The 10339-nt window shown below is 46.7% G+C and overlaps 3 protein-coding genes across 4 annotated transcripts; 1 reads left to right on the top strand and 2 right to left on the bottom strand.

Annotated features, from left to right (window-relative positions):
* Nucleotides 1-331: 331 nt before the first annotated feature.
* Nucleotides 332-7377, bottom strand: mon2 (monensin sensitivity 2). Of its 2 annotated transcripts, none has more exons than NM_001038795.3 (13): nucleotides 7059-7377; nucleotides 6671-6802; nucleotides 6076-6612; nucleotides 5328-5899; nucleotides 4840-5270; nucleotides 4061-4776; nucleotides 3612-3950; nucleotides 2871-3524; nucleotides 2587-2774; nucleotides 2271-2433; nucleotides 1294-2216; nucleotides 1146-1228; nucleotides 332-1080 (listed from the first exon to the last, which is right to left on the bottom strand). In NM_001038795.3, the coding sequence occupies exons 1-13, from the start codon at nucleotides 7179-7181 to the stop codon at nucleotides 887-889; spliced, it is 5055 nt and encodes a 1684-aa protein (NP_001033884.2). In that variant the 5' UTR covers nucleotides 7182-7377; the 3' UTR covers nucleotides 332-886. The 2 variants fall into 2 exon arrangements, with proteins under 2 accessions (NP_001033884.2, NP_001285739.1); NM_001298810.1 differs by having other exon boundaries at nucleotides 659-1080.
* Nucleotides 7378-7695: 318 nt separating this feature from the next.
* Nucleotides 7696-9166, top strand: CG8673 (uncharacterized protein). Its single transcript, NM_135338.2, has 2 exons — nucleotides 7696-8104; nucleotides 8172-9166. Exons 1-2 carry the CDS (start codon nucleotides 7759-7761, stop codon nucleotides 9086-9088), a joined length of 1263 nt encoding a protein of 420 aa, NP_609182.1. The 5' UTR covers nucleotides 7696-7758; the 3' UTR covers nucleotides 9089-9166.
* CG12375 (uncharacterized protein) lies at nucleotides 9035-10257 on the bottom strand. Its single transcript, NM_135339.4, has 2 exons — nucleotides 10124-10257; nucleotides 9035-10065 (listed from the first exon to the last, which is right to left on the bottom strand). Exon 2 carries the CDS (start codon nucleotides 10046-10048, stop codon nucleotides 9170-9172), a length of 879 nt encoding a protein of 292 aa, NP_609183.1. The 5' UTR covers nucleotides 10049-10065; nucleotides 10124-10257; the 3' UTR covers nucleotides 9035-9169.
* Nucleotides 10258-10339: the final 82 nt, after the last annotated feature.

Consider the following 10339-nt stretch of genomic DNA (forward strand, 5'->3'; position numbering starts at 1 on the left):
GCTAGTTACATAAGAATTTCCGCTGAACAAGAGGACTTTCAGTGAGATAAATATTTATTATGTAGTCGCATACAGTTTATTTTGCCAAACATAACAAGAGTAATCAGTAACCCCATTTCGCAAATACGAACCAGTTGCCAAGTCGAAAGAATTCCATGTCGAGGCAGCTCAAGGTGGCTTCTCACTGCGGATGTGATAAGGATGGGGCAACAGAAAATGTGTGTGCTCAGGTAGCCGGCGAGGTAAACTCGTTGTCGAGGCAGCCGTCCATCCAACTGGATGTTGGTGATAAGGGCTATCTGACGTCATAAATTAACTACGCTTAACAGGTGGTAATAATAATTTTTGCTTTATTTAAAAACGTCACTACAAAGTTGGTTGGTTGCATCATGGTTAATGGTTAATATTTGATTCAGATAACACGCAAGTCTGTACTTTAAAATGCGCTACACAAATAGATCATAGTTAGATTTGTATAGATATAGCCATAGCCTATATAGTTCTTTGTCTTTGCGTCTCGAAAAAGGTACTAAAGGAATCTGCTGACTGCGTTTCGTTCCTGTGCCAAGCGGTTCGTAGGTTCGTTTCATCATGGTTATTCGGCTGTAGGGCAACGCCGGATAGACCTATTGTATACTTCATAGCTCAACTACAAAATACTTTTACAAATATAAATATATATATATATATGTTTAGGTATGTATGTAAGTACATAGATGCTTAGTCGTTACATCTATGCGAGGGAGGGCTAAGATTAACATTCATAAATTATGCACAAAATAAATATATATTCAAACGGTTCGCGCTTAAACAACTAAGAAAAACATCGCACAGCTGTCACCAGTCTGGATGTGGACTTGGTCTCTGTCTGTGTCTAGGCATACTTTCACTCTTGTCCATTCGATTGTATTACATTGTCGTTTGAGGTGGCCGCTGAGCAGGATCGTGGCGCCTGCAGCAAGTCCGTGTACTGGAGCAGTGCTTCTCGTAGTGATCTTGACACTTCCGGCGACGTTGTTGTGGTGCAGTCCACCAGGTATGGATACAGGCCAATCAACTGATCCCAAGCCGGCTTGTTGACTGTGAGAAACGAAACATGTAAGCTAACATTGGACACAATCGTATGTAAGTCGTGTATATTTTACCCTTTGATGCTGGCGCTTTTTTCATGGATACCACAAGTGTTGCAATGGCTTTTAGCACAAACGATATCTCTGATAGCCGGAACCTGACAACAAAGTAATTTACATGAGTCATATGAGTATTCCAGGATTATTTTTAATCTAATCGTACCTTGGAAGCGGACACTTTCCGCTTTGTCTCTCATCGTCGTTAAACCGTTTGAGCACCTCTTGGAATCGATGCAACAGGGCGGTGACTGCTAGTCTGCCGGCAAAGTCCTTGCCACCTGCTCCCGCGGCCCCAGCAGTCAACACATTGGCGTTGAGACGATTGTTGTTGGTGTTGGCATGGTCCTCTAGCAGCGAGAACTGCAGAAGGGTCTCGAAACACGTTTTGGCAAAAATCTCACGCAGCTTCCAGTCGGATTCGTAGCAAATGTTCGTGTCTGAGGCGGAGTGTATAGATCCCTTGTTCAGCAGCACTACGATCTGCATGATAAACTGGTGTGGCATTTCGTGCGAGTGAGGCAACACCTCGTCCCTCAGCAGCTCAATAACCTGACAATCGATCGTTTCATCCAGCACGATCTCCTCGAGACCGCGATCCTCGATGGTGCACACACTCGCCGGAAACAGGAACTTGTCCAGGGTATCGGCCAAATCGTCCCACAAGCTTGCGAAATGTTGCGGCTTAGCTCGCGCCACCTTGAGACCAGTATGCAGCACGCTAATCAGACTGGAAATGGCCAGCTTCCATGTGCTGGAGGAAAGGCATTTGTACTTCATCGCCAGCGGCGTGCGCAGAGCCTTGACGATGTCATGCAGAATCTGCTCCTGCACAACCGAATCCTCGGTGGCCGTGGTCTGGTAAAGCTTCACGCAAATACTGATTGACTTCTCACCGAAAGGTATGTAGTTCATGCTGACCACCTCAACGGAGGCATTGTTGGCATAGTGTCCCGAGGACTTCGCATACTTGTGCTCCACACTCTGCTGAAATGTGGGCGGTGCGCAAGCGAATTTACTAAAGATCAGCAACTGCCGGAAAATGGCAGGGATAAGCTGGCTGATGTGGGAATCGGGTTTTGTCGCCTCCTATTCAAAGATTATTAATTATATATTATAATGGATTGTCTTGTAAATGCTTGCCTTCTGTATTAGTTCCATGCAATCGAGAATGCCATCGTGTAGCGGCGTCAGCAGGGTGTCCGACACAGTGGACATGATGTAGGGAACCGCATCGGTCTGGACGGGAATGCACACAGCGTTCGTCAGTACCGTACAGAATTTGTCAAAGTCTGCGGCAGTAAATCTGAAAACAATTCAAATATAAATTAATCGTTTTGAAAAAAATAGCTAAACGATATTAAACATAGCAAATGTATAAATTGATCAATTTAAAATATATTATATTTTTGGGGAATCTATGACAATGCGTTCTTCCTAAGTAGGTGTGTCTACTAACTTGACTTGAATGTGCTGAAAAATGGCGGGAAAGATTTGGATCAGGGCGGTGAGGAAGGCCTGACTGGGAATGTAAAAGTCCTCCTGAGTTTCGGCGCCATTGCTATTTTGCTGCTGCAACTTCGCTGACGTCGATGTGGACATTTTGGTGCTCTCCATGCCAATGCTAAGCCAAATGTTCCAAGCAATCTGCTCAAAAGTAGGAAAGACAAAAGTTCATTTAGTATAAATAAACAAAAGACAACCACTTTGGTTGACAGCTATCTTAATCTCTAAACTACTCACAGTCCAAATTTCCTCGTCCTGCTCCTGTGCCGTCTGAGGATCCTTCAATGCCCTCTCTGTTCGCTCTGCTGTGTTGTGGTACATGATCTCCTGTAGAGACTTCAGAGCAGCAAGTGAAACTTCACCATTTTTGCTCAACGCAGCATTCTGGATGAACTCTAGAATTAGTGACCAGGCTCGCTCAAAATCACCCAGCATCTGAAGCAGCTCCCGTTTTGTATTGAACACCCTGCAGACGCCCGATAGAGTCAGCACCTGCGTTTCTGCCCACTGCTTTTGGGCGGTGTTGCGCGAGTGATGGATAAGAATGTTGCCACTGGCGTCCACCTTCTCGTTGCTGGCCGAGCTGCTCAGAGCACGCACGTTGTCCAGCAGCGGGAAGAGAACCTGCCAGACCAGCGCCTGCCACGTGGGCGGATTAAGCAGGCTGCCGTGGGCGGAGATGGTGGAGAAGAGCGTCTGGCCGGCCGATTTACGCACCGCCGGACGCAGATCCACACACAGCTCGCCCAGCTTGGCGTACAAGCACATCCACAACTTATCGAACTGCGGCATCTTCACTGTGCCTGGGAAGTCGGGCAGAATGGACACATCCTGCAGCTGAGTGGACATTAGCTTGTCTTGGTTTTGATTAAAGAAGTCTGAAATATTCCACTGCAATCAAAGTACAAAATTAAAGTAACTCAATAATAATAATACTATGTATGCAACAGTTTATCTAATATGTATAACATAGCTTACCATGAGACCGATAGCCGTCAAAGAAATGTTCAATTCCTGGGTCTGGGAGCCGAACTTAGCAGCAGTGCTGATGCACAGCGGCAGACACCGCCATGGCATTACGGTCAGGAAATCTGTGATAACCAACTGCAGGCATTGGAATGCTGTGCGAATTAACGGCTCGCCATGGTGCTCGTTTACAGCACCAATGATCTCAATAATGGCTGGCCAGCCAAACGAGAGGATTTCCCCTGCAGTGTTTAGGATCTGAAGGACGCAATCCAGCTGTCGCTGACGTACATCTGCGTGCAGGACAGTAGACAACTCAGAGAGTGGACTCAGCAGCATTGTTTGTAGTTCCTAAACGTGAAAGGGGTAAATTTGCATTTTGTTGTGGTACTATTTCTTTGAAACACTTTTCAGTGACGTTCTACAATAATTGTTAAAGAAATACAGAGGGGTAATCTTACCATGTTCTCCTTGAGGGGCGTTTTGTGCTTGAACTGTAGGGCAGACTTCACCAGGTAGGTAATGGCTTCCACGCCCCACTCCCGCATTCGAATATGTCGATGTTGGCACACCTCCAGCAGGTGATTTGTAAGTGGTCGCCACAATACCTTTATGCGGGGCATGTTTACTAGGCCAGTCTCTAGCAGTTTGGCTACCGCAAAAAGCGATGGTTCCCGATTGGCATAAGCAAGTTCCATGGCCTCGTGGGAGAGCTTGCACAATGCATCGATTAAATGATGCAGCGCTACATCGTCCAGATATTGACTGGACTCGAACAGCTGGCTAAGCATTTGTGACAGGACCGGAAGATCAGCCATCACTGCCGTTTGAATTCCCACATTAGCCTCTACAGCTGGCTTTGGCATGGCCTGAAGACTGCCTCCGGTAGAAGGTTTCAGCCCCAAGATCCACACTAGATGCTGCAGCGTCTGCAGCACAATATGCCAGGAGGTACCCAAAATCCCACCATTGTTGTGCGCTAGGAAAAGAATAGCTCGCATACACTGTAGATTCTTGTTAGTCAGCATCACGGGCGCTTGCATCACGCTGTGGGGCAGCGATGCCGATGGCAGTGGTGTACCCACCGCTACGATCTGGGGTCGGAAGTCTCCTGCATCGCCACTACAGCTATTGATGAACTGGCTGCTTAGATCTTGACTACCACTGCGCGTGTGACCTGTAACGGATAGGTTTGGATAAATAAATACACAATAAATAATAAATACAATTAAGAACTTACATCTCAAGTCACCATCCGACTGTGTGGTATTGGCAAATATGGACATGGCATAGTGGGGCGGAAAGGAGGCGCGGCACATGGCCATTATAAAGGCGTCTCGGGGCTGCAGTTGCTCCAGCATTCCGCACAGAGCTGCATAATTTTGCATAGCCTTGAGGATGTTCTCCGTGGTGGCCTCGTCAATCGACGTCTCAACCAACGGAATAAAAGCGCTGAGCAGGGCAGACCAGCTGGAATTCACCAGTTGGAGGCACAGTGGCTTGTGCTCCTCCTCAGTGATCACTGCCGTATTGTGGCTGGGATGAAGCTCCGGGGTTCGCTGAATGACACCTCCAATCGATCGAGTCATATCCAGTAGAATAGCATGCCCAACCGAGATGCCATAACTGTCGGGAATATTCGATGCATCTATCTTATCCAACATTTCCAAGCTGAAAAATAAAATTATAAATAAGATTTTATACAAAAAAGCTGATATTTCAACTTACTAAACGGCCTTTGAGACGCCTGGCGCATATGTGGCTACCAAGGGAAGGTAAGCACCTCGAAACATGAAGCCACATTGATTGCTTCCCGACATGGCTGTCAGTGAATTGGCGACTCCATTCTGCTGGCCATTCAGCATGGCCGATGCATTGATCAGGGAATATCGAATGTAGCTGCCCATGGCAGCAATCATGTCATGCACAATATTGGTTGCATGATTTTTTAAGTCGTACGACTTGCAGAAGAATGCAATCAGTGAAGAGCGCGTCACCAGCTTATGGATAACCTCGAGGGCCAGGGCTCGCTGCCAAGCTGGCTTATCCGGATCCAAGAACTTGATAATCAGCGACAGAAAGATCTCACACTCTGTTACCAGTATAGTGTGGTATTTTTGTATAAGTATAGCCACGAGGCGCAGCAAACGCATGCTAATTGGGAAATAGGGTTTCTCGGCCGGCACAGGAGCGTTTCCATTGCTTGGTGCAGGCAGCTGGCGATGCTTGACGTTTGGCGAGAAGAGCTTTATGACCAAGGCACAGACTCGTTCCTTAAGTAGCAGTCGAAAGTCGTTACTCTATTGAAAAAAAAAGGATTTAATTAATATATAAATAAAACTGATCTTTTGGAACTCTGAAATTTCAGACTTGCTTTTGCTTATTTTCTGATCTAAACTCCTATAGAAACAGCACAATTGTTTAAATCGAAAGACTTGAAAGTCGATTCGTCGTCTAGGCCGATTTGTAAACATACCTCGTGAAACACGGCACTGAAGTTGGTCAGCACGGCCTCAAGTAACTCCAGACCAAAGGTGCGCGTCATTTCGGTCATGCCCAACAGCCAGTAGGGCTGATCCGCGTTTACCAACTGCACAAGATCCTGAAATAGCAGGAATGCATCCGAAGCAAAGGTCTGCACATCCTGATTTCCGCCCTCTCCCTCAGCTGGCGAACCACTGGACTGTTGCTGCTGGAGGCTGGAAACCGAGTCTTTCTCCAGGTACACTCGCTCAAACACCAGGGACACCAGCTGCCGGATGGTGGCACCGGCCGTATTCACAATTGTGGGATTTTTGGCGTAGTGCAGGCGAAAGCACAGAACTAAGGCCTTGGCCAATGTGTCGCCGTGCACCACCGTATTGGTGGTCAGCAAAAGAGTTACTGTTTGCAGCACTTTGACTTCCTCGATGTTGTTCTCCATTAGGGTCCACAGTGCGTTGGTGATGTATAGGGCGCCCTTCTGGTCCACCACCTGCTGGGTGATGAGCCGCTGCATCATGCCTAAGCAAAACTGGAAAAAAGATAGGAAAGCAATTAGATATATTTACTATATAAATGGCTGCTCTTACCTTGATGATCTTGAGGTCCTTGGTCTCGCATCCCTGCACCAGCGGATAGAGTATCTGGTTGACGGTGTAGTACACCGAGTTTTGCTGGCTGCTGCCAGCTGTGCAGAGCTTGGAAATGGCCTCCTCGCACGCCTGATTGGGAATTGGAAACGTTAGAGAGTTAATTTGCAGGTGGAAATGTCATAAAAACAATTTCATATGCGCTGGCTATCAATTTCATAATTGCGTAGAGCAAGCACAGGTGGAACCAGAGCAAACCACCCCCCGCCCACCGACGTCCTTCCACCACCACCCAACTGGGTTGTTGGGTGACACACACTCGTGTGTCGGCGGATAAGTGCCGCAATTAGACAACCACGGCCGTGAATCACACGTCAGCAGGACTCACCTCCTTGATCTGAGGATACTTCTTCTTGGTCTCCAGCGAGAGGGTCTTGAAATCCGCCTGCAGGGCCTCCACAAACTTGTGCACGTCCTGGCCACCGCACCCGCCCCCGCCCACAAACGACATGGTCACTGGTTGTACTCGCTCCTGGTCACTTGACACTCACTGCACCGGATGCGTGCGACATTTAAGTACTGCGACCGATACACGCATATGCTACGCAACCACTTTGGACTCGAGAAAATGCAATAATAATGCAGCGCACAATGAAAGCCGTGAAAAAATTGTGATTCGTTTTGACAGCTGACGTACACAGTGCAGAGTTGCTAGTGATTGGCAACGCGAGCTGGCCATGTTAACTAACATAAGCAGAACCATCATCAACAGTGGCCTGAAAAGCGCCCTTAACAGAGCAGGAGTTTCGGTGAAATTTTGTGGGTCGCCGGAAACGGAAAATAAAGATAATGGCAAGGAAGAAGTATCTTTACCAGGATGAGGCCCTAATCCCAAAAGCCATATACGTTAAATTCCATAAATACAACATCCAAAAAGGATAAGATAAGACTAAAAAATAATCTGTCAAGTATGCTTTTCATGTTTTGCCTATTTAAGCGAACTTTATAAACATGACTTTTGGGTGCTTGGTTCAAATCCACCTTGTAGAGCGGTCACATTCCCGGAAAACTAGAACTAACTTATAGCCATGGCTGGCCGACTGCTGCGCTGCATCCTGATACTAATCCTTGTCAGCTTTACTGTCTTCACGTACGTTTCCAAAGTAGGGGTAATGGAAAAAGTCGACTATTTTACGACAGCGAAACCTGATGTAATGTCAAAAAATCCTGCAATACAGTTAGTGGGCGAAGCGATACGGCTAAGATCCTTTAGGGAGCCTATTAAAGATTTCGACGATGGATTCGCCGTTCAAATTTCAGGAAACAGCAGTGAAGGCAACAAGGATATCTATACAACTATTGATGGCAATATAAATGTTGCAGATTCTATTGCGGCAATTAGAAGCAGAAGAATTGATGAGGAAAAGCTCCATGGTGAGAACTATTTAATTATTCATTAGTCGACTCATATTGATGTTGTTACTTTGCTTTTCTTCAACAGATGACGGGCTAGACTCAAAAGATATTTTAGCAAAGAAATCAGTGGTATTGTATTCAATAGATACCGAAGTTCCTGTCCGAATGCCGCTTGTGAAAACTATCTACAAACCTGGTCACCTGGACAGTGAGATTGATATGGAAAGAATATGTCCGCAAAAAGGGTTATCGACGCAGTTGTTAGTTTTAATAACCTCATCCCTTCGGCATTCGGCAGCCAGAATGTCCATACGGCAGACTTGGATGCACTACGGCAGCAGAAGGGACGTGGGCATGGCATTTGTCCTGGGAAAAGGCAAAAACAAATCGGTGAAGAAGGCCATTGATCAGGAGGATTTTATGTACCAGGATCTGATAAGAGGACACTTCATAGACTCGTACAACAATCTCACTCTGAAGACCATTTCTCTGCTGGAATGGGCTGATCTTCACTGTCCGAAGGCTAAGTACGTTCTCAAGACGGACGATGACATGTTCATCAACGTGCCGAAGTTATTGACCCTCATTAGCACGCTTAAAGCCAATAGAACGATCTACGGACGACGGGCCGAAAATTGGAAACCCATTCGAAACAGGTGGTCTAAATATCACATATCCAACGCTCAGTATGGAAAGCCTACCTTTCCCTACTTCACCACCGGACCCGCCTACTTGCTCACTGGTGACATTGTTCACGCTCTGTATGTCCAATCCCTGAATACTGCATTCTTAAAGCTGGAAGATGTCTTCACCACGGGCATTGTGGCTGAAAGTCTGAACATCCGGCGGGTAAATGTGCGCGAGATGGCTAACACCCGGACGAAATTCGAGACGTGCCACATCCGCGACAAAATTACCATCCATATGGTAAGGAATAACGAGCAGTTTACCTTGTGGAATATGTTATTAGACGACACCATAAAGTGTGATAACCAGGTATAAAGAAAATGAAAATTATTTAACAATTTTTTACAAACAAATAGTTATATACGCTCAACAAAATAAAAAAGGAAAATCAAGAATTTAGAGCGCACTGGTTGGCTGGTACACATAGAACTCTTCATCCGCAGACTTGCTGACCCGCAGCTTTCCCTCCTTCTCCAGCTTGCTTAGGTGGTGGTTCACGTTATAGGCGGCGGCGGGCCAGAGGTTTTCTGGTGTCTCCTTGTAGACCACCTTCACGACGTCCATAGCCTGCAAGTTTTCGTTGGGCCGCTGAACGAAGAACTGCAGGATTTGCTGTTCTCGCTGGTTGCGATGGTTAATGTAGTACTCAATCTTGCCAATTGGTTCCTCAATGACATTGCCATGGCCTGGAAAGATACGCTGCGGCTTGATGTCTAGTATCTTCTCCAGGCTTTTCATGTACTCAAATAGGTCCTCGAAGACGGCGGTGCCCTCGCCAAGGATGCAATCGCCGCTGAAGAGTGTGCCCTCGTTCATGGCCAGCACCACATGATCAGTGGTGTGACCGGGTGTGTGAACCACCCGCACATTCGCCCCCTCCGTGGTGAACTCTTGGTTGTGTGCTAGCGGATGGAGTTTGATATCCGTCGGTATCTCGGGGCACACATCTGGAGCATCTGTACGCCCAAACTTGAATACGCGGCAATCCTTTTCGGCCAATTTAGTACCCACAATGCTCTTTACACCGCCGACATGGTCGTGGTGCCAGTGGGTCAGCAGGATGGTGTCGATGGAGGCCTTTTCCTGCTGTAGCACATCTCCCAGGTGAGCGATGTACTGCGGCACGTCTTCGTCACCAGTGTCGATCAAGATTCTCCTACTGCCACTGCCGAGGAGGTACGTATTGGTGCCCTGGAGCGTCATGGCACTGGGATTACAACCCAGTATCCGAATTACGGAGGAGGTGAGTCTGGTAACAGCCGGAATCAGCGCCATCTCTTCGTTCACTAAATCTGAGAAAGCGATAAGTATTCCGATTACTATGCACAATGAAGTTTGCGTTATAGTTACATAAATTAAGGAGGGAAATGAAACACTTAAGGAAAATAATATTAGGGTCCAATTTTTTCGGGGTTTTAATGAACTTTGGTCCTATCAAGAAAGGCGCTATTATATTGCTGCAAATTAAACAGCTGTTGGTCTACAGTGCTGTTAACCGTCATAGGGTGACCATAACATATGCATTTTAGCACAGTTATCGACTTATCGAAAGTAAAAACATAAATT

The sequence above is a fragment of the Drosophila melanogaster genome, chromosome 2L, assembly GCF_000001215.4.
Source record: "Drosophila melanogaster chromosome 2L".
NCBI lineage: Eukaryota > Metazoa > Arthropoda > Insecta > Diptera > Drosophilidae > Drosophila > Drosophila melanogaster.

What these genes read in the sequence shown, in the direction of transcription:
- mon2 (NM_001038795.3), bottom strand. Translation starts at nt 7,181, where the DNA reads ATGTCGTTTGTGGGCGGGGGCGGGTGCGGTGGCCAGGACGTGCACAAG. An exon ending in AGGACCTCAAGATCATCAAG is followed by an intron (nt 6,613 to 6,670) that starts GTAAGAGCAGCC and finishes TCTTTTTTCCAG; the next exon opens with TTTTGCTTAGGCATGATGCA. An exon ending in GTCGGATGGTGACTTGAGAT is followed by an intron (nt 4,777 to 4,839) that starts GTAAGTTCTTAA and finishes TATCCGTTACAG; the next exon opens with GTCACACGCGCAGTGGTAGT.
- CG8673 (NM_135338.2), top strand. Translation starts at nt 7,759, where the DNA reads ATGGCTGGCCGACTGCTGCGCTGCATCCTGATACTAATCCTTGTCAGC. An exon ending in TGATGAGGAAAAGCTCCATG is followed by an intron (nt 8,105 to 8,171) that starts GTGAGAACTATT and finishes TTTCTTCAACAG; the next exon opens with ATGACGGGCTAGACTCAAAA.
- CG12375 (NM_135339.4), bottom strand. Translation starts at nt 10,048, where the DNA reads ATGGCGCTGATTCCGGCTGTTACCAGACTCACCTCCTCCGTAATTCGG.